The sequence below is a fragment of the Syzygium oleosum genome, unplaced genomic scaffold (genome assembly GCF_021117445.2).
Source record: "Syzygium oleosum isolate NSW1041296 unplaced genomic scaffold, Sole_v2.1 Sole_v2.01, whole genome shotgun sequence".
In the NCBI taxonomy this organism is placed as follows: domain Eukaryota; kingdom Viridiplantae; phylum Streptophyta; class Magnoliopsida; order Myrtales; family Myrtaceae; genus Syzygium; species Syzygium oleosum.
In genome coordinates this window covers 9966687-9990289 of record NW_026607485.1, presented here as the reverse complement: position 1 = coordinate 9990289, position 23603 = coordinate 9966687, and the positions used below count along the sequence as shown (strand labels likewise).

Here is a 23603-nt window from a genome sequence, read left to right as displayed (position 1 = left end):
ATCAAAAAATTCAAAAATTTCAAAAATTCACAGAATAGTTTAGAATACATGTGGCCACCCACTTTGAGTGAAATTTAAATTTTTTAAGGTGCCTAAAAAAATTCAAAAACTCAAAAATTTCAAAACTTCACAGAATAGCTTAGAATACCTGTGGCCACCCACTTTGAGTGAAATTTTAATTTTTTGAAGTGAAAAAAAAGCAAAAAATCAAAAGTTTCAAAACTTCATAGAATGACTTAGAATATCTGTGGCCATCCACTTTGAGTGAAATTTAAATTTTTTTAGTTGCCGAAAAAAAATAAAAACATAAAAAAATCAAAAATTTTAAAATTTCACAGAATGACTTATAATGCCTCTAACCACCCACTTTGAGTGTAATTTAATTTTTTTAGGTGCCCAAATGGTATTTTTTATTTTCAATTTTTTTTCGGCAGCTAAAAAAAATTAAATTTCACTCAAAGTGGATGACCACATGTATTCAAAGCCATTCTGTGAAGTTTTGAAATTTTTGATTTTTTCTTTTTTTGGCACCTAAAATAATAAAATTTCATTCAAAGTTGGTGGCCACAGGTATTCTAAGTCATTCTGTGAAGTTTTGAAATTTTTGCTTTTTTGCTTATTTTTATTTTTTTCGGCACCTAAAAAAATTAAATTTCGCTCAAAGTGGGTGGCCATAGGTATTCTAAGCAATTCTGTGAAGTTTTGAAATTTTTATTTTTTTCGGCACCTAAAAAAATTTAAATTTTGCTCAAAGTGGATGGCCACATGTATTCTAAGCCATTATGTGAAGTTTTAAAATTTAAAATTTTGCTTTTTTTTTATTTTTTTAGGCACCTAAAAAAATAAAAATTTCGCTCTAAGTGGGTTGCCACAGGTATTTTAAGCCATTCTGTGAAGTTTTGAAATTTTTGCTTTTTTGCTTATTTTTATTTTTTTGGCATCTAAAAAAAATTAAATTTCGCTCAAAGTGGGTGGCCACAGGTATTCTAAGCCATTATGTAAAGTTTTGAAATTTTTTATTTTTTTATTTTTTTCGACACATAAAAAAATTTAAATTTTGCTCAAAGTGGATGGCCACAGGTATTCTAAACCATTCTGTGAATTTTTGAAATTTTTTATTTTTTGCTTTTTTTTAATTTTTTTCGGCATCTAAAAAAAATTAAATTTCGCTCAAATTGGGTGGCCACATGTATTCTAAGACATTCTGTGAAGTTTTTAAATTTTAGATTTTTTTTTTATTTTTTATTATTTTTGGCATCTAAAAAAAATTAAATTTCACTCAAAGTAGGCGGCCATAGGTATTCTAAGCCATTTTGTGAAATTTTTTATTTTTTATTTTTTTATTTTTTTCGGCACCTAAAAAAATTTAAGTTTCGCTCAAAGTGGGTAGTCACAGATTTTAAACCATTATGTGAAGTTTTGAAATTTTTGATTTTTTGCTTTTTTTTCCCACCTCAAAGATCGTGACTTCCAGATGAACATGCGTTTTGAAGAAAGAGTTCTCTCAGAAATGATTCTCATTTTTGGTCTAGAAATAGAAAACAAACTCTTTTTTGGTTCTGATTTCTAGTTCAGAATCGGTTCTGGAACAAAAACTTGTCCCAGAAATAGAAAAATGAAATTGCGTTAACAAACAGATTTCTGGTCCAAAACTGATTCTTTGAACAAAAAATCAGTTCTGGACAGAACCAGAATGGTTATCATGCGGTACCTAAGTCACGGGCTAGTAATCTCGAAAGCAGCTGATTCCGAAACCGATCACCGGGGCGAGACCTGACCGACCCCGCCTTCTACCTACCGAACTACCGCATGACGTCACGCATCTGATCTTTTTCTCCCCGCTTCTCACCTGACGAGGATATCTCCTCCAATCGAAGAAGAATCTCTCTCTCTCTCTCTCTACCTGTCACTTATCCAGTCACACATGCCCCCGTACCGCCCGATCGCATTTCTTAAACGTGCCGGCGACCCGGATCCAACGGTCCCGATCGCTTCCACGTCATCCCGACCACCCCGCCCCAATCCCTCTCTCTCTCCTCTCCTCCGTGATCGCTCTCCTTCTCTCTCTCTCTCTCTCTGATCCTTATACGTCGGAGACGGACGCTGTCGCCGATCGCCGGAAGCATCGCCGTCGGCCGGAGGAGGCATCGTCGTCGGCCGCGCGAGGGGGGAGGGGGGGGGGGGGATCATGGAGGACGCCGCGTTCTTCGATCTCGCCGATTTCCTGAGGAAGCCGTCGGTGGCGGAGACATTCGTCGACATCCTGCTGTGCGCGGTCCCGATTTGGCTCGCCGTCATGATCGGGCTCCTCATCGGCTGGTCCTGGCGCCCCCGCTGGACCGGCCTCGTCTACCTCGGCCTCCGCAGCAAGTTCCGGTTCCTCTGGACCGCCGCCCCGCCCGGCTTCGGCGCCCGGCGGCTCTGGCTCGCGTGCACGGCCCTCTCGGCGTTCTCCGCCCTCCGCGCCATCTGGTCCGGCCTCAGGAACAAGGGGAAGTTCGCCGGCGGGGAGGGGGCCTCGCCGGAGGGGACCGGCGCCGCGGAGAGGAGCGGCGACCCTGTCAAGTGAGTCCCCCAACTTCGACCTGCTCCGATGATTTCCGTTTTCTCGCTCGTGTTGAATTTTGAATGGTTGTCGAGATCGATCCTTTGTTTGCTTTTCCCTCGCTGGTTAATGTATGATTGTGTAGAAGAGTTGGATTTCATGCCTGCATTTGAGTGCATTGACTAGTTGTGGCAACGAGAAGGCCATAGCCATTCTAGTCGAGCTGTGACTTGGTTTTTGTTGGCGTCCCTGTTAGTTTTAGGGGAGTCGAGGTGGATATGTTGTTCCCGGAAAACTGGATCGGAGTGGTGCTTGGTCGAAAGCGAACCCTTTATGTCAGTAATGAGGAAATATCGCCAAAATTGCGTCTCGATAGTCTTTAAAGGAAAGTTTTTGGAGCTGAGTTATGTGTTTGTAGAGACTAGAGTTCGGATGTTTGATTGTTTTGTATATGGGTAACACGGTACCTGAGGATATGGTTGTTTATCTCTTGTTCTTGGTTGATTATTTTGGATAATTACATCGGCAAAATAAGTCCGTGCATGTGCGGAGGGATAATGAGTATGTAAAGTCAACTTGATCGAACGCATGATTAGGGTTGATGGATATCGGCTTCCGTTTCGTGTCTCATTCCTTCCATCCTGTTGCTTTTGGTAAATTGAAGTCTTGCCACTCTTAATAGTTTTACGTGACTAATTCTTCTTCAACAAAATGAGGTTTATGTTTTATGTTAATTAACCGTTTGGAGTTATTTGATATGAGTCAAACTGCCCTTTGTGAGGTTTCGCTTTCTTTCCTGATCACTAGAAGATTATGAACTAGTAATGTATCAATTTTGCTCCTATGCAAAAAGACTTAAGAGGGGGAGCCACCCATATACCAAATTAAGAACAAAAAACTGTCTCTATCATTTCTGACAAGCTCACAGTACGATAGTTTGCTTTCTGACTATACCAAATTTGAAGAGTGTATCGCCACTTCTTTCTGAAAGAATCCCAACAGTATTCAGTTCCTTTGAATGCCCTTGTTTTTTTCCTTCCAAAATTTATGTTCAACAACTTCTATCTATTATATCTATTCCTTAACATTTTCTGCCTGAAGACATTGTCTCTTTTGTGTTGAAGGAAATAATGGATTATCCAATTTTCTGGTCATTTAATTGTGTGAAGCCGAAAAGTTGCTATCCTGTTCTGTTAGCTTGTACATCTAGATCTGTGAAATCTTCATTGTGTGTCATTGTGAGTTGCTCATGATGAAAAAATTGATATCTATCATTCAGTAGTTGACAAATTATGAAGCATGAATTATCATTTGTAGTGATTATACCTATATTTTCTATTTTCTCCCCTTGCGTTATTCAGGAAATCAAGTTATACATGGTCTTTTTTGTTGCTATTTCACACACTTGAAGTGCTGCATTGTCCAAGATTAATGAAACAAATTGAATTCTTATAACGCATAATCAATTAAGAACATTTATATGACCAGAAAATAATATATGTAAGGCCACAAAATATCTTAAGACATGAGGAATTAAAGTACACACCATGAAAACTGAATATTTTTTTTTTGTTTGATGCGTAAAAGTCAAACAAAAATAATTTTCTTTTCACAAAACAAGAGGACGAGATTTGCCTCTATGTTTTCATGTGACTTCTTCTGTCCACGTAACTTTAACCTCTTTTTCTTGAATCAATTTGTTTTAAGACGGTTTTAACTAATTGAATGAGTTTATTTGGCAGTGGGGAGAAGCTATCTTCATTAGATAAAGACTAGAATTTGGGCATAAATCTTCATAGAAGATTTTCCATATTGCTTTTGACTGGGGTTTACCTAAGGTTGAACATTGGTTTGGGCATTAAGGCCAATCAATGCTCATGGCAGAGACTTCTAGAAGCGTTTTGAAATATTTTCAATGACAATAATATAGTGGGCGGGATTCCTACTTTTAGTTGGATTGCGTATGCATATCATCGGATAGCAATTCTTTAGAGCTTATTGATATTCCATCAATTTATGCTGTCATGAATGAGCTATTGATTGTGCCTTATCTTATTTAACATAATGGTCAATTCAATTGGAGATATTAGCTGTAATTCTTATCTCCGGTCAAACTAGGGTTTGAGGAGGCTAACTTTGAAGCGTTGCCTTTGCCGTAAAAGAAAATAATCTAGTCAATATAAAGCAGCTTACATAAGGCATAAATATTTAACAGTGATCACGTCTCTTCAGAAATCTAGTGTCTAATCATTCATCAATTGATAAGTGATCGATCGACCATCAATCAGTGCTTGAAGTATAACTATCTATAGTCCTTGTGATGTAGATAAATCATAGATTGTTGTCCTCCCTCCCCAGATAAGTGCTATGTAAAGCTCTTCCAAACATTAATACCTTACTATTCCTTTTGCCGCCGACCTCTCTAAATGGAAAACACTTTGCAATACTCTAGATATGGCCTTAAATCCTGGCATTTTGTAGCAATGAAATTCTTTCCGTTAAATTGCAAAATATGTAGATCTCACATTCAAAGATCGAAAGAATTTGAATTACCATGAGAAGAGAAATTAATTAAGTTGCTTGAAATTGGAGAATCTCATTTGAACTTGCTCGCACCCCCCCTATAAACGCACTTGTACACCTTGGGTTTCAAAGCACGAGAAAAGAGAGAATTGAACAAACCATTGACCATGGCAAGAAGAAAGGTTAAGCTTGCTTTCATACAAAACGATACTTCTAGGAAAGCTAGCCTCAAGAAGAGGAGGCAAGGGCTGATGAAAAAAGTGAGTGAGTTGAGCACTCTCTGCGATGTGAACGCGTGTGCCGTTGTCTATTCTCCAGACAGCAATGAGCCTGTCTTTTGGCCATCTAGACCAGAGGTGGAGCAACTCCTTGTGCGGTACCAAAGCTTCTCCCAAGTGGAGAGAAGCCGAAAGATGGTTAACCATGAAGGCTACCTCAAGGAGCAGATCAACAAGTTAATCGGGCAGAAGAAAAAGCTTGTGGCGAAAAACAAGGAGTTAGAGAACACCTACCTCATGCAACAACTTTATCTGTCCGGTAAAACCACTAGTGAATTTGCTAATGATGAGATGTGTAGTTTATTCTACTATGTAAGTGAAAAGAATAAAGAAATTGAAAGAAGGATTGAACTTCTCGGACGAACTGACGGTGCACCGCAATCTGGAGGTGCTCCATCGGTAATCGAAGGCCCGGTGGTTGAGGAGGAAATGATCCTAGAGGCTAAAGAAGGAGGCGGCGGCAATGACAATAATGGCAATATGGGTGATGCATCTTCTTCATTGGATCAATGGTTCTTAGATATGATGAAGACTGGAAATGCTGGTAGCGGCAGTGGTAGCAAAAAGGACAAATGGTACCCTTTGGCATGTTGGACAGGTAGCGCCGGTACATCTAATCAAGCCATTTCCTTCAATTTTCCAGAAGAGAATGTTGGCGTTGGAAGTGGCATTTGGGCCAATGGTATAGGCCCTGTTAATGGAGATGCTGGAGGCAGTAGTGTGAATAATATTGTGTTGTCTCAGGGGCTTAGTCGAGTCGTTCCAGGGAGAGGTACTTTGGTGACTTATGGGCATGTTGGAGGTAGTGCGGGCAATAATGCTGCAACACCATATCAAGGGTATGTAGGAGACATGAACGGTGGATCTGGAATGATATGCCCTAATGGAGATGCTGGAGGCAGTGGCGGCGATGGCGCAACTGGATATGGAGTGAGGTTGTTTAACCAGCAGAATGCTGGAGGTAGTAGTGGTGGAAATGGTGAGGTGTTTCTTCGAGGAGGTATATACGGAGTCAATAGCAACACTGGTTATGGCATGAGGCAACACAAAGAGAATCCTGGAGCCATGACTAATGGTCATGGCGTGGTGCTTCCTCTTACTAATAATGATCATGGGGGTGGTAATGGAGGTTGTGGGATAGGGGTGAATCAAAGGAATGCTGTAGTCATCGCCAATGGACATGAAATGTCATCGACTTATGGAGATCTTATTGTTAGCAACGGATATGGTATTGTTGTTCCTCCTCTGGTGGCGCCCACTATTGCAAATGCTGGCGGTGGCAATGTCGAATTGGAGATGGGCATGTGTCAAGGCAATTTTGGTGCTATCAACAATGGAAACAACAAGGCAAGTGATAATGGGCCTTTTGAAGGGGGCAATGGTGGATATAGGGCAATGGTCCCCCTGGGAAATTTGGTAGGCAATATTGGTGGAAATGAGGTGTGATGTCGCATGAAAATGCTGTAGTCGATGCTAATGGGAGTGGTGGAAATAATGTTGGCTTGAAGTAACATCCTGACAGCAAGTGGCCCAACTTTTACTGAATTATCTCATTGTTTTTGTTTTGAATAATCGAGGGGAATTCTGAATTGGATTCAACCAACGTGAATTTTCTGCGTCTTAGTTGTAGGGTTGTGAATGTAGTAGTGTCTAGGTTAGAATTTTACCTACCCTAAGGTTTCAAGTATTTTCTCCTAATTTCCTTTGCTGGTATGTTGTTTCTGCTTTCTTAATTGCGGCATGGCTGGTATATGATGATAGACTCAATATTTATTATTGTACCAATAACTTGGCAAGTGTAATGCAGCATAATCTGTTCTTCTTTGGGATATCTGATAATGTGAAAAATCATCACGAACAATCCTTAAAATCATCAAACATCTATTCATCCATCCATCCAAAATTAGTGAAGTGCGATAATCTATGTAGCTGCGTATTATTTGATTTATTGCTCTTATTGATAGGTTGAGAAACAAAATCTATATCAATTCATGACCTTACCTTTATGTGAATTTGTAAGTTACCAAGAATGAATAAATCCGCCTCCCTTTGGCAAAAAAAAAAAAAAACGAAAGAAAGAAAGAAAAGAAAAGAAAAGAGAACTAAATAAAGAGTAAATGCACCTTCCATTTATAATATATCATATTAGATGAATAAGATATGAAGATAATTCGAAGCGAAAGCACAATAAAATGAGATGAAGGTGCATGAAATGGGACTTTGTGGTACTTCTCAAAGTTAGATCCATGTATTTAATGAGTAGTGCTTTGAAGCACTGACTGGTACTCATGTTATCCAGTTGTCTCTTTCTGACCATTTGGTTTATAGGCCTGTGATTCTTTCTCTGGGTATAGTGTTATTTGGGTGAAATGCAAATGAAGTAGGTCTACAGGTTGATTGTTTGTAAGAACATGAAGAAGATTTTATGGAATCTAGAATGGAAAATCTCATAAACCACTTCCCTCTTTATTAACAAGCAATCATGCCTGTGGAATCCTACATACTGCGGAATTTTGTTTATTTGGAATTGGACATCTTGTGGTTTTGTTTTTAGACATCTCCTCTTTTGATGCAGAGTTAGACAGACATCACTGCCCCCCTCACTCTGTTTTTTCCCCCAAAGCTCAAACACACAAGTGAGGAGACTGTTGTATGTGGAGATCCTGCAGATGTGAAATGTTATGGACCATATTGCAGCATGAGAATTCTTGGTTTTCCGTAGTGTGCTAGGGACAATATTTATTTGTGGCAAGTATAGAATCTTATTACTTTTGAATGATAGATCTGTTGTGTCTTTGAAATGCTGCAAGTTCCATACTGTTCCATTTGTAAGTAGAGGCTATAACTAGTAATCTGTTTAAGTTATCGAGGAGAATATGGAGCTTCCATGGAAATATGATAGAATGCCTAGGGAGGTACATTGGCTGATCAATCTCTATTCTCGCAGTTGATCACTTGGAGATAATATGTGTGTTAAGATGCATTTTGCTTCTTTTGGTTGGCTTGAGCTAAAATCTAGCAATTGGCCAAGCTTATGGATCATTTTCCCTCATGAACTTAAACATTGCTCTGGAGAGGCAATCCTGGTATTGCATTGATTAAGCTCCAGTCTTCCACTTTTTCTTCTTATATTTATGTTACGACTTTGATGTTGTTGTTGCTCTTTGCTGTTAGGAAGTAGTCAATGGATCTTAACTCAAAAAAGTTTAAGGTGTCCCAATTGTGATCTTTAGAGCAGGCTCCATTCTTCCACTTTTTCTTCTTATATTTATGTTACGACTTTGATGTAGTTGTTGCTCTTTTCTTTTAGGAAGTAGTCAACGGATCTTTACTTAAAAGAGTTTAAGGTGTCCCAATTGTGATCTTTGGGAAACTTTTCAAAGTTTTGGATACAAAGGGTTGATGATTTGTAGACGTTGACCACCAACAGTTTGGATAGGGAAATGGCATGTATTTACTTAGAGATTCATGAAGTTGAAGCTTTCAATAGTATTTCTCTGTTTCATAGCTTGATAGGAATATGTAATTCAATATGATGAAGGTGTTCACTTGACGAGCTTTGAGTGATGATGTTAATTCTTAGTGAGTACGTTGAGTTATAACCAATGGTCATCGATGAACGTCACAGAGTCATCTAGATGTGAAATAAGTGTGTATTGGCCATAAACATGCCAATGAAGGAACGGCAAAATATATTTTCTTAGCTCATCAGTCAGAAATTCATGTCTTTGTGGTATGAATCAGTCTCCTCATCCTCCTTGGGTCCATGGTTAACCATGGTTAATGACATACTCCTCAATTTATTGCTTTCCTCGTAGAAATAGGTTACTCCATTTATTCCTGGTGGTATTTGATCAGTATCTTGATTGAGTTGGCCAACGACTTTATTGTTCTACAGTCTTGAAACTAGGCTTGCTGGAGGACAGTCAGATATCGTGACGGAAAATGACTTGGAGCATCTGTTACATCTTCTGGAAGGAAAGGAAGGAGATATGGAGTGGCAAAGTATGATGGAGCGCTCCACGCCTAACATGGCATACCAAGCTTGGCGGCATGAACCCAAAGTACTTTTTGCTTCAATTAGCAGTGTCTCATTCTTTATTTGTTTAGGGCAATGCGATTTCTACCATGTAGATACTTATAAAGCTTTTTCGTAATGTTCTTTTCTTTAATATGAAAATAAAAAGGCAAGATTTGCTTTTTCTGAGCAAATCCTAACATATTATGCATTTTGCTGCTTGCTATCTGGTATTCACACATGATGTTTTTCTGATCACTTAAGAATGTATAGTATGTGGTGGGAATCAGCCACTGGTCATGTGTATGCATTTAGAATCGTGCTAGCTACTAGGATTATAATATAATCTGCTGCCAGCTGATGCCTTTTCCATGTATAAACTGTGATTGGCACTTATGTTGCATGGCTATCAAGAGCGATGGTGCTGTATAGCTGGAAATGCAGATGCATTTTAGATATATGGTCATGCAACAGATGCGTTTCTTTTCAATGCTCTCAACATTGATAGAACCCTTGTTTCCTGTATATGATTCGGCATTTTGTTTATCAGTAACCCTTGTTTCGTTATCTGATTTTGTGTTTTGTCTATCAGACAGGCCCCATTATTTTTCGCAGCAGAACTGTATTTGAGGATGCAACTGCGGAAGTGGTCAGAGATTTCTTTTGGGATGATGAGTTCCGGCCAAAATGGGATCCTATGCTTGCGTACTGCAAAACCCTGGAGGAATGCCCTCATACAGGGACAATGATTCTTCACTGGATAAAAAAGGTTTTTCAAGCTTGTAAATGGAAGACAAGTGCACATACACGCACATTTGGGCTGTTGTTTTTGTTCTTTCTCCTACCAGATACAATACAATATAATGACAAAATTGCACTTTTCTATTTCAGTTTCCTTTCTTCTGTAGTGATCGTGAGTATATCATTGGCCGACGGATATGGGAGGCTGGCAAGACGTATTATTGTGTGACAAAGGTATTTAGGATCAGATACATTCATGTTGTAGAATTTAACTGTCAAGGACTGGTTGTTAAACATTTTCATGGAACATTCTGCACAACATGTGATGACATTCATTTCTCTGTCGTGTCCCATGGTCTGCTGAATTTACCCAAGCTATCTCTGTTTTGAAAGGTTTTCTGACTTTCAGTTTTGGCCCATACTGAAATGATACTTTCACTGGATTTTGGTCTTGTTGGAGTAGTTGTCAAAACTCTTGTCGAATATATTATCCGGCAAAGTCTGGTTTATGTGCTGCTTGTCTAGGTACTTTTGCTATATAGCTTTGGAACTGGCATTATGTCTTGGATTTTTGTGAGTGAATGATGAAGACTGTGGGTCATATTTTTTGTATATTCCAGCTGTAGATGAACAATGAATCAATCAACTAATGCTTGGAGAAAAGAGTGGGATAGCATGTCTTATCTTTTCCCAATTTGGCTATGGCACTGACTGATGTTTGATAATCTTACAGGGAGTGCCATACCCAGGCCTGCCGAAACGCGACAAGCCAAGGCGTGTTGAGCTCTACTTTTCTAGTTGGGTTATCAAGGCTGGTATGCACCACTGGAGAACCATGTACCTCTACCCCACTAAATTTTGTCGATTAAGGAAAAAAAAGTAGTGTCTACTAATTTTTTTTTTTGCTTTCATAATTTGTCAGTGGAATCTCGTAACGGTGATGGACAGTTGTCTGCGTGCGAGGTTACTCTCGTGCATTATGAGGATATGGGGCTTCCCAAAGATGTGGCCAAGTTGGGAGTCCGGCATGGAATGTGGGGGACAGTGAAGAAACTACACTCCGGCATGAGAGGATACCAAAACGCCCGGAAAATGGAAGCTGCCTTGTCGAGGAGTGCATTGATGGCGAGAATCACGACGAAGATATCTTTCGATGGAAATTCTGATTCCATGGAACCAGTTTCTGTTGAAGAGGACAGAGACCAAAGCTTGGAAATCAAGAGACACGAAGAGAATGGGCTTGATTGGAAGTGGGTTGTGGTAGGAGGAACCGTGGCTCTTGTATTTGGACTGCATTCCGGTGCCATAGGGAAAGCATTGTTACTTGGAGCGGGGAATAGGATCGCGCGAAGATGAGAGGAGATGGTAAAGAAATATATGCTTTAACTTATTTGTTCTTATAGATCCCTTTATATCCTGTCATCCCCAACGACGCATCAATCGTTATCGATTTAGCTAACGTCATAGACCGTATTTTTCTATCCCGTCGATTCGTTCATCGTATATACATTTCACAAACTGATGCTCGACTCTGGAGAATCCCATTGCACATTCACGGCTGCACCTGGATCTCCCCTGTTGCGCCTGTTGACAGGTCTGTATGCTATTACTTCGAAACTGTTTTAAGTTAATAAGAATGCCTAGACATTTTGTGTCACGGTGGCCAGGTTTCATCACCCTCTAGAAATTAGCGCCGTCGATGTCCTTTCAATCGACCGTTTCTTGAACTGCGATTGTTTTGCTTTGTCGAAGTGGTCCGTGCCGATTATCTTTTAGTGATCTAGATTCGATCAGTTGCCTCAATCTCTGCAACAACGAGTCGAATTATTCATGGGATGGAATGTAGCGATGTCAGTGAATGTATCTATTGCGTCAATGCGGATCTAGAGGATGATTGAGTCACATAAATTGAGAAAACCCAAATAACATTTCTAAGACGGTGGGAATTTTTCAATAAAAGCAGCCACTTGAAATGATTCACTGATCATCGTACCTTCAGCATGAATGTCATGTATGATCACTTGAAGTTTTTTAACTTGACTTAAGACGGTTTTAGAATTTATTATCTTGAAGTCCAGAAATTTGCCGATAATGAATTTCTTCAACTCAGCATCTTCTGTTTTGTATTTCTTGTCCAAACTTTCTCACAATTCTTTAGTAGCGGACTATACACGTTGTAGAGGAAATTGTCCAGACTATTGAGGATATAGTTGCGAAAGTAAGGTTCGGCCCAAGACCCGATAAAATTAATAACACTGCTAGTATTCTGATTAGTATGGTTATTGCTGGGCTAGATTGTCAGCCCTGTACCAGAACTTACCTCATCGATGGTCTTTTTTTGGGTAATTAGAGAACTTATATAAGTTGAAGATAGTATAGTACTAATGTCCAAACGACATTTGTGTCACTTGTAGAAATTTTAATATATGACGGGTCCAAAAAGAGAGAAAAGAAACAGTCGTGAAGTTGCTCTAAGGTGAAGATGTAGACCCATCTGGGGGGAACCACAGCACCATTTTGTCACGGTCGGTTAGTCAACTAAGCCCGGTCCTACTCAATAATACGACATTCGTAGACCAGTATCCACCTTGCATTAAATTTCTCACCCAATTTCATGAGTTGGATGTTCATCATGTCAGATATTAATGCCAAAGAGAAAGGACAATAGAGAAGAAGTTTCATTGGCACACGTGCATGATTGGCTCGAGAGATCAAATGTTTTACTCGGAACAATGATCGACAAGTCTGTCCTACACAAGTCAGGTCTGTACCGATCCACTGAACGTTTCACTAGGTGATGGGAATTATTTATCTATATATCTAAAGGTGGGTCACAACAGATTTCTCAACGTTTTTTATTTTGCTTTTAACTCGCTGGCTGAACTTGCCGTTAAAGTTAGGTCTAGTGGGTTACTTCGAAATCCCACTAATCTCGTCTTTTTAGGTTGATTTCACATTCTCTTCAATTATTGTTGTTGGTTTTTCAGTACAATATAAAAGCATTAGCTTCTACCCCTATTTTGTGTGCAGTAACTCTCTTCATTTCACGATGTGCTATCTTTCCTTACTCAAGTGCAATAAAAAATCAATCCCTCAACTGAATCACAAAGAAGCACACAAGCATACAAATACCAATCAATCACTAGTCTTATCAAGGCCTTTATGGTGAAAGGAACATTTTCTTGTTCTAGCTGGGCAAAAGAAGAAGAAGATGAAAATTCATATGGTTCGAGCTTCATGTGCTGCCAAAATGGATAAGATGAGTGTGGAAAGGACAATTACAACTGTGATGGACAACAAGTGGTGTTGGATTGTTTGGGAATCATTCTTGGATTGATTGAGATTGGACCATAGACACCATCATAACCCAACAACATCACATTTAATGTCCTTGAAACTTGGGGAGCCCCCTAAATTTTTGTCAAAGTATTATCTTAGGGCTTTTCTAAAGTCTCATTTTCATCAGCCAAATGTCTCACCACTACCATCACATCATCTCATGCCCATTTGTCCAAATTCTAAATAATTAATAATAGTTTTTTTTTGTGAGCTGTCATGAGAACGAAATGATCAAGTTGTATTCATCTATCTACTGTCACAAGAGTTTTTTTTCGCATTGTTTCGTTGTGAATTTGTTTTATTATTTGAAAGTAATTGGTCTATCAACAGAAATAAAGTCCATGCACTGATCATCTTTTCTTTATTGTTGCTTTGTTTATTTCGTAAAAAATAAATTATTTAAAAAATATTTTTCTATAAAACGATTGTTTGTATCGCTTGCAAAAATGAATAAACGAAATATATTTTCATCGTCTATGGTAATATTTAGACATAAATTATTGTCGATAATAAAAATATTTTTCATTAACTAATTATTTCAAGCAATACATGAAATCATTATTAAAAAAATATTTTTCAAATTATTCATTTTTTGTGAAACAAAAAAAGCATGTGTTTCCCACGTTTTTCATACACGGAGTTCGTGTATATTAATGCATAGACTAATGTTAGGTATACAAAATATGATAAAAAAATTGATGTTCTAATAATTTGATTGATTACAATGTGTGTTGAATTGGAATTCTCAACTTATTTAGTAAAAAATTTACCTTATAAACTAACTTATATATATATACACATGTAGCATTACTTATTCAGTACATTAAGGGCGTGTTTGGTAACGTGCAAAATAGTAACTATTTCTGTTCTTTTGTTCCCAATATCAGTTTAGGAGCAGAAATCCGTTTGTTAAATTTTTTGTGCCCGGGCACAATTTTGCAAAAATTTGTTCACAGAATCAGTTTTGGAACAGAATCAAGAAGCAAAAAAAAAGTAACTTCTTGATTCTTGAACAATTTTTCCTTTTCTGATTCTTCTTGATTTTTTTCTTTTTTTTTGGCTTGTTGTTGTTCTTCGGCCTGTCGCCCGCCACCCGCCGGCCATCGGCGGGCGGCCAGGGCCGGCAAGGGCGTCACAGCCCTCGCCGCCTGGGCGAGGGCGGCTCGTGATCGCGACGGCGAGGCCTCGTCTAGCCAAGGCGAGGTCAACCTCGCTGTCGCCACCCAGGTCCATCGCCACCCAGGTCCGTTGCCTGGGTGGCGATGGCGAGGCCAGCCTCGCCTTGGCTGGGTGAGGCTTGACCTCGCTGTCGCTTGCGTTGGCGACGGCGAGGGAGGCGGCGAGGGTCGCGATGCCCTCGCCGGCCCTGGCCTGTGGCCGGCCGCCGACACCGGCGACCGGCCATGGCCAAGGAAGGAAAGAAAAAAAAAAGAATAAAAGAATAAAATATTAAAAAATTCAAAATATTATTAAAATATTTATTAATAAAATGAAAATTTGTGTAGTTACCAAATGTATTTCTGTTCTTTTTCTATTCTAAGAATAGAAATTTTGTGCAGTTACTAAACGCCTTAAAATGCTTAGAAATTGTTTCCGGGCACGCAATAAAAAAAAATAATTTCTGAACAGAATTTGTTTCGGGGCACAGAATGATTGCCATGCGCAGCCTAAATAGTCTCTCGACCTCATTTTTTAAAGCAAATTATCTGACACTAACCAATTTACCTACCATAATTTTTTCCACTCGCTCTGGCATCTCTAGGGCTGGCATGCTTTATCATCAGTTTTTTCATGAAGCAACATATTCTTTCACCAATTATAATTTATATTTATATACATGTTTTGCAGTGAAATGATTGCACTAGAGGAAAGAAAAAGAAAATGTGATTTGAGTTATTTTAGGAAATAGAATTAATTGTAGGATAAGAAAGCTATTTCAATTTTAAATCCACACGGAAGAGATTTATTGGAAGGTGACTTAAAAGGTAACTATGTTCGCCTTTCAAATTACTACTTTTTCCGTTGTTTAATAATACACTATAATATGACATGTGCACATACTTATGCGTGTGCATAATATGGAAATAATGGCAACACAGGAAAGAAAGAAAAAAAATGTAGGACAGGAAAAATTACTACGTAATTCATGTTAGGAAATATTTTTTTTTAATTTCAAAAAGCTTAGGAGGAGAGAAGGTTACCCCATGTCAAGGTCAAAGCATACCACAGACCGCCTTTTAAAAGGGAATGCTGGCAGCAGGATTCAAACTTGGGCACGGTGTGCGGAGAATTCGAATCTTAGCAGCTTTGTTTTTTTCCTTAACCTTACAAGCTGAGTCAACCCACTTTCGTAGAAAATAGATTTAAATGTAGGATACGAAAGTTATTTAAAATTTAATTCCACATAAAAGAGATTTATTGGAGGCTGCTTAAATTAAATTCACATTTTATATTACTATTTTGTACGTTGTTTAGTAATACACTATAAGATGACATGCATGTGCAAAATATAGGAAAAATCGCAACAGAGGAAAGGAAAAAAAATGCAGGATAAGAAAGAAATGTGATTATATTTATTTTAGGAAATAAATCTAATTGTAGGATAAGAAAGTAGTTTATATTTAAAATCCACATAGAAGAGATTTATTGGAAGGTTACTTAAAAGGTAATTATGTTCACATTTTACTATTTTGTCTGTTGTTTAGTAATACACTATAATATGACATGTGCACATACTTATGCGTGTACAAAATATGGGAAAAATTGCAACAAAGGAAAGAAAAAAAAATGAAGGATAAGAAAAAAAAATGTGATTTAACTTATTTTAGGAAATAGATTTAATTGTAGGATAAGAAAGTAATTTAAATTTGAAATCTACAGAGAAGAGATTTAGTGGAAGGTTACTTAAAAGGTAATTACGTTCCCATTTTAGATTACGAATTTGTCTGTTGTTTAGTAATACACTGTAATATGACATGTGCATGTACTTATGCATGTGTAAAATATGAAAAAAAAAATTGCAACAGAGAAAAGGAAAAATATGCAGGAGAAGAAAAAAATGCGATTTAAGTTATTTGAGGAAATAGATTTAATTGTAGCATAACAAAGTAAATTAATTTTTACATAGAAAATATTTAGTGGAAGGTTACTTTTTTTTTTGGTGGTGGAAGGTTACTTGAAAGGTAATTATGTTCACATTTTAGATTACTATTATGTCCGTTGTTTAGTAATACACTATAATGTGATATGTGCGTGCAAAATATGGAAAAAATTGCAGTAGAGGAAAGGAAAAAATTGTAGGACAAGAAATAAATGTGATTTAAGTTATTTTAGGAAATAGATTTAATTGTATGATAAGAAAGTGATTGAAATTAGAAATCCACATAGAAGAGAAATAGTGGAAGGTCACTTAAAAGGTAATTATGTTCACATTTTAGATTACTATTTTGTCCGTTATTTAGTAATCCACTATAATATGACATGTGCACATATGTATGTGCGTGCAAAATATGGACAAAATTGCAACAAAAGAAAAGGAAAAAAAATGTAGAATAAGGAAAGAAAAGTGATTTAAGATATTTTAGGAAATTTACTAAATTGTAGGGTAAGAAAGGAATTTAATTTTAAAAAATTACATAGAAGAGATTTATTGGAAGGTTACTTAATTGATAATTATCTTTACATTTTTAATTAGTATTTTGTCCTTTCTTAGTAATAGACTATAATATGACATGTCCACATATTATGCCTGTGCAAAATATGGGAAAAATTACAACAGAGATAAGGAAAAAATGCAGGATAAGAAAAAAAAGTGATTTAATTTATTTTAGGAAATAGATTCAATTGTAGGATAAGAATGTAATTAAAATTTAAAGTCCACATAGAAGAGAATTAGTGGAAGGTTACTTAAATGGTGATTATGTTCACATTTTAGATTACTATTGTTCCATTGTTTAGTTGTGACATGTGCACATATTTATGTGTGTGCAAAATATGGAAAAAAAATATATTGCGACGGAGGAAAGAAAAATGTGATTTAACTTACGCATATTGGATTGTAGGATAAAAAATGTCACTTAAAATATAGAAGAGATTTATTTAAATGACAATTATGTTCACATTTCAAATTGTTAGTTTTGTCTATTGTTTAGTAAAACCCTATCATTATTTATCATGGGTTATTTTGTGGAAATTTCAGACGAAAGTTAAATATTGAGGGTTCTTTCGAGTTTACTATATCTATTATTATAAAAAGTTAATCAGGAGCATCTCCTAATTTGACCCTTCTTCTCATCTTAGCACTCCTAACAAAATTTGATCAACGCATCAGATCAATGATAGTCATAGAAAGTTCACCTAATCGCATAATAGTTACGTCCCTAGTCACGGCACTCCGCGTGTCGCTTTTTTTTTTTTATCATTTAAGTTTTCGGTTGAAAAACTTTAACAAGTTATTGAAGCCGGTTAAAATGAAACACTATTTATCACCTATACTCCGTTTGTTTCATGGAAATTGAATGATTTGGATAACATTTTCCCAAAAATGATCGCTTATATCCCTTACAAACATGAATGAAAGAAAAATATTTTCATCGTCCACAAAATAGTTTAGACATAAATTGTTATTGACAATGAAAAAAATTTCATTGGTTAATTATTTCAAGTGATCATTTTTAGGAAAATATTTTACTAATCATTCATTTTCCGTGAACAAATGGAGCCCTAATTTCTCGTTGACTTTCATGCCTAGCACGCACCATACTTGTATACAATACGTGCAAGACATTTATTCTCGTTCCATTGTCGTGGACCTAATTGCTCATTAGAGAGGTATTAAAGTCCCTAATCACATGGCATGAGATTAGGTTAGCTATGGACACATGATGGAATACTCTTGCTTTTATCTTGTTATCTATGTTGGGCTTCGTTTGTTTAACGGAAAATGAATGATTTGGAAAATATTTCCCTAAAAATGATCTTTTGTTTCTTTTACAAAAAGTGAATAAACGAAAAAAAAATTCATTATCCACGAAAATATTTGGACATAGATTGAGGTTGATAATGAAGATATTTTTTGATCAACTACTTATTTCAAGCGATACAAGCCATTATTTTTAGAAAAATATTTTTCATATCATTCATTTTTTGCGAAATAAATAGAGCCTTAGTACTTTAGAAACAATTTTTTTTGCCTTTGTAAAATACTTTCTGGACTCTCCTTTCTCTAAAAACAAGGCGAATTACCATGAAAAAAATTTAGGAGAATTGCCAACTCAAGTATATTTTACTCATTGACTCTATCAGGTTGACTTGTCTAAAGAAAATTTATGAGAGAGACTTTGGAAATGATGTCGTTTTTGCATTCTGCTTTACCTTCAACAAAATCTAATTAGAAAAGTGGTGTGGAAGAATGAGATCCTTGTTAGATAATGCAAAAATCAGTTTGACCATATCAACAACAAATCGGGCACACCACTAGATTTTTTTTTTTTTGGTATGGTTGCAAATCGAACCACCATGGCGCTTCCCTGGGGCACGGCAAGGGCCGCATGATCCTTGCCTTGGTTGGTCGGGTTGAGGGTCGCACGGACCCTTGTGGATAGAGGCGAGGGCGGTGCAACCCTAGCTATGGCCTGTGATAACCGGCAGCATGGTTGTCGAACCACCACGGCCCTTCACTGACCCGACCTTTTACCATTATGTTTTATGACTTAGAAATAAATTTTCAATTCTTATCTCGTTCCAAATACACATTTTATGCGAATCTATGACTGATGTGGCATCGTGTCAGCTTTACTTAGCCCTAATTATCCACCACATGCGATGCTTAATGGCAGCGCATACTTAATGGTCAGATTAATAACTCGAATTTAGCCTATGTTAATGGATAATGCAGCTCTGCTCTGTGATTATTATGATCTTGCTAAATTTATGTGTTTTTATCAACTAGATGTTGCTTAAGGTAAATGGACTTTAAGACATGGAAACGAGACTTTAATTCTGTGGTTAGAAAGCCAAAAAAAAAATTGATTTTGTAATTAATATCCACATGCTTTTCACGTTTTATAAATTAATAGCACTTAACCTCATTGCGAATTTTTTTTTTCCACAACAGATCATAAATACAATCATAATCACGACTCCATTTCTTATGGGTCCAATAAAATTAGTGGGTCGTGCTACAAACTACAAAGTGCCATCAATTGCAAAGTATTATTAGAACGTTGAAAATACTTGGTTTTAAGAAAATTAAGGAACGATTAAAACCTAATACGAGTTCTGAACCAACTGATACAGGTCAAATTGGGATTAGAGCTCGAGTGTCAGGGATCCAGCAAGGCCTTTATGGACCCAAGTTTGGGTGCCGGAGCATCGGGTACGGGCACCGGGGGTTTAGGCCCGGCCTTGATTGTCACGCCCCGTACCCCACGAAGCGTCAACATCCCGCGTACAGGTCGAAGTTGTGGTGCAACACTCCTAGGTTGCGTCACCGACCCAGCATCCAATGCACAGAGACCAATGCACATGCGGAAGCAACGTATATATATATATATATATATATATATATATATATATACCCGTACAATATACAAGACAACCAAGGATAGCACAACACTGGAATTAGCAGAAATGAAAACATTTTACATTACTGCAGAAATTTATACAATATCCATTACAAGAAAAGCAACTAGAAGACAAACTAAGCAACGGCCAATGAACAAAAGGATGGTGGCCCGGGAATACTAGACTAAGGCGGGGCTTGGTCAAAAAGGTGCGACATGCATGGACATAGTCTTCTCGATGAACTGGAGAATCCCAAAACGGATTGGCGCCTCTACCATCCTCACTGCCGGGGATCTGAAAAGTCGGTTTCCAACAACCGTGAGACGAATCTCAGCAAGTAAATAACTCCTAATCCTAAACTAGGCTAGTGTGCAGCTCCAGATAGGTAAATGAAACACGCAAAATAGTACCGCATAAACATCATAATAATTGACCTAGGCTCGTGGCCCAAATCATTTATACCACAGCCCTGCAGGTTAGGCATTTGTTATCAATGTTCACGTGCAAACTATTGAACACACATACGAATAATGATCTCGGCACACACTTGCCAATTTCATGAATCAAACAATTATTCCGACCCGAAGGCCAACAGATATTCCGACCCGAAGGCCACGACCCGAAGGCCAACAATGTTTAAACCGACCCGAAGGCCACGACCCAAAGGCCAACAGATATTCCGACCCGAAGGCCACGACCCGAAGGCCAACAATGTTTAAACCGACCCGAAGGCCACGACCCAAAGGCCAACAATTATTTCGACCCGAAGGCCCGACCCGAAGGCCAACAGTTGATAAAACGACTCGTAGGCCCGACCCGAAGGCCACAGTTGATAAAACGACCCGTAGGCCCGACCCGAAGGCCACAGTTGATAAAACGACCCGTAGGCCCGATTTCAAATCAATTCACCACATAATATATATGAATTACTAGTCAAGAAATCCAAGGATACATGTAGCCATCCACTTTGAGTGAAATTTTAATTTTTTTAGGTGAAAAAAAACATAAAAAATCAAAAATTTCAAAACTTCACAAAATGACTTACAATACCTCTAGCCACCCACTTTGAGTAAAATTTAATTTTTTTAGATGCCCAAATGGTATTTTTTATTTTTTATTTATTTTTTTTGGTTCCCAAAGAAAATTAAATTTCACTCAAAGTGGATGGCCATATGTATTCTAAGCCACTCTGTGAAGTTTTGAAAATTTTTCTTTTTTGCTTATTTTTATTTTTTTTTCGACACCTAAAAAAAATTAAATTTCACTCAAAGTGGGTGGCCACATGTATTCTAAGCAATTATGTAAAGTTTTTTTATTTTTTATTTTTTTATTTTTTTCGGCATCTAAAAAAATTTAAATTTCACTTAAAGTGGATGGCCACAGGTATTCTAAGCCATTTTGTGAAGTTTTGAAATTTTTTATTTTTTTATTTTTTTTTTATTTTTTTCGGCACCTAAAAAAATAAAATTTCGCTCAAAGTGGGTGGCCACAGGTATTTTAAGCCATTCTGTAAAGTTTTGAAATTTTTACTTTTTTGCTTATTTTTATTTTTTTGGCATATAAAAAATTTAAATTTCACTCAAAGTGGTGGCACATGGTATTTTAAGCTATTCGTGAAGTTTTGAAATTTTTATTTTTTTATTTTTTTCGGCACCTAAAAATTTAAATTTCACTCAAAGTGGATGGCCACAAGTATTTTAAGTCATTCTGTGAAGTTTTGAAATTTTTGATTTTTTGCTTTTTTTTTTTATTTTTTTCGGCACCTAAAAAAATAAAATTTCGCTCAAATTGGGTGGCCACAGGTATTCTAAGATATTCTGTGAAGTTTTCAAATTTTAGAATTTATTATTATTATTTTTTTTTTGGCAACTAAAAAGATTAAATTTTGCTCAAAGTGGGTGGCCATAGGTTTTCTAAGCCATTTTGTGAAATTTTGAAATTTTTTATTTTTATTTATTATTTATTATGTTTTTCGATACCTAAAAAAATTTAAATTTCACTGAAAGTGGGTAGCCACAGATTCTAAACCATTCTGTTAAGTTTTGAAATTTTTGATTTTTTGCTTTTTTTTCCTCACCTCAAAGATCGTGACTTCCATATGAATATGTGTGTTGAAGAAAATGAATTCCTCAGAAATGGTTCTCACTTTTGTTCCGAAATGAAAAACCAACTTTTTTTGGTTCTCATTTCTGGTTTAACCGCTTTGGAAGCAAACTTGTCCCAAATAGAAAAATGAAATTGCGTTACCAAACGGGTTTCTGGTCCAAAACTGATTCTGGGAACAAAAAACCAGTTCTGGACAGAACTAGAATGGTTTTCATGCAAGTCACACTTAAACCACATCATTGAGCCCTAATCACAATCGTTAATCACCCAACAACCAAATACACCTAATTAAGCCTTAACTAAGCCTAATTAACCCCTAAAAATGCCTAAATCCAAGCCTTAATCAATGAATCCAACTAGTACAACACTTAGGCAAATTTAGGCAATTTCGGATCTTGGTGAACAGACTGCAGGCGGGACCCCAATTAGGCCCTAAACCAACTCTAATCCACTTCATTAAGCATTAATTAGGTCTCCTTATCATCCCACACAACATTAGACGTAATTAGACCCTAATTAAGATTAATGAACCCCTAAATTACCCTCTAAAATGCACAATTAAACTAATTAAGGGTTTAGGAGTTTATACTCGCCTAATGTTGATTCGAGACGACGGGAACGGGCGGTCGATTATCGACACGCGGTGAGAATCGACGGCGGCGCTCCGGGGCAAGCCGGCGGTCACGGCGGCACCGGCGGTGGCGGTTTGCTACTGGCCCTCTCAGCTTGGGGCTGGAACGGCTGCTGTGGGTGGCTGTCCAAGGGAGAGAGAGGTCAACGGTGGCTGAGGCGGTGGCTGGTTCTGCAGTGACGGCTTCGGCACGGCGGTCCGGCGTGGGTGGCCTCCCGGCGGTGATGACGCCAAAGGGAAGAACGGCGAGGAAGAGGGGGAAATGGGGGGGGGGGGGTCTCGGCTGATCACAATGGGAAGAAGAGAGAGAGGTCAAATATGGGTCAAAATTGATTTAGTGGAATCCAAGTGTCAAGATCCTAGGCCATTTGACACTTTTGCCCTTGATCCTAAGGCTAGAAATGGCTCTTATCCAATAATTTAGGGGTTGGATGGTCAATTATCTCTAACCCAAGGCTGACTAGACCTGGTTTAGCCCCATTTAACCTTGGTTAATCCCCCAAATTTGTCCAATTTTCGGAATTAATTAAAAATGGCCTAGGGGCATTTTCGTAATTTTCCAATCCCGGGTCGAAATTCCAATTTTTGTCCATACCGGTCCTATATATGCATGGCCAGCATAATATGGTGTCGGATCCTTAAAAAAATCATTCTTTAAGCCCTCGAAAATCAGTCCGGAAATTTTGAGGGGTAAAACCGTAAATTCTCATTTTTCTCCCACCAAACGGCGTCGGATTAATTCCGATCCTTCACGGAACTTTCTCGCCATAAAATACCAGTTCTAAAAACCCAACTTGCGTCCCGATCGGCCCATCAAGAGCCCATGAACAATAGATCACAGTCACTGTTATTTTCTAA

At 37.7% G+C, this 23603-nt stretch overlaps 2 protein-coding genes and 1 long non-coding RNA gene across 4 annotated transcripts; all 3 read left to right on the top strand.

Annotated features, from left to right (window-relative positions):
* Window positions 1-2052: 2052 nt before the first annotated feature.
* On the top strand, window positions 2053-11757 carry LOC115677627 (uncharacterized). Of its 2 annotated transcripts, none has more exons than XM_030600812.2 (6): window positions 2053-2565; window positions 9245-9410; window positions 9957-10133; window positions 10256-10339; window positions 10839-10920; window positions 11028-11757. In XM_030600812.2, the coding sequence occupies exons 1-6, from the start codon at window positions 2189-2191 to the stop codon at window positions 11459-11461; spliced, it is 1320 nt and encodes a 439-aa protein (XP_030456672.1). In that variant the 5' UTR covers window positions 2053-2188; the 3' UTR covers window positions 11462-11757. The 2 variants fall into 2 exon arrangements, with proteins under 2 accessions (XP_030456672.1, XP_056176784.1); XM_056320809.1 differs by having other exon boundaries at window positions 2055-2565; window positions 9257-9410.
* LOC115677626 (uncharacterized) lies at window positions 2572-9328 on the top strand. Its single transcript, XM_030600810.2, has one exon. It carries the CDS (start codon window positions 5236-5238, stop codon window positions 6790-6792), a length of 1557 nt encoding a protein of 518 aa, XP_030456670.1. The 5' UTR covers window positions 2572-5235; the 3' UTR covers window positions 6793-9328.
* A 535-nt stretch (window positions 11758-12292) lies between the features above and the next one.
* On the top strand, window positions 12293-13119 carry LOC130140706 (uncharacterized). The gene is made up of 2 exons (XR_008818684.1): window positions 12293-12630; window positions 12745-13119. It is a non-coding gene; the product is annotated as an uncharacterized LOC130140706 (long non-coding RNA).
* The last annotated feature ends 10484 nt before the right edge of the window (window positions 13120-23603 follow it).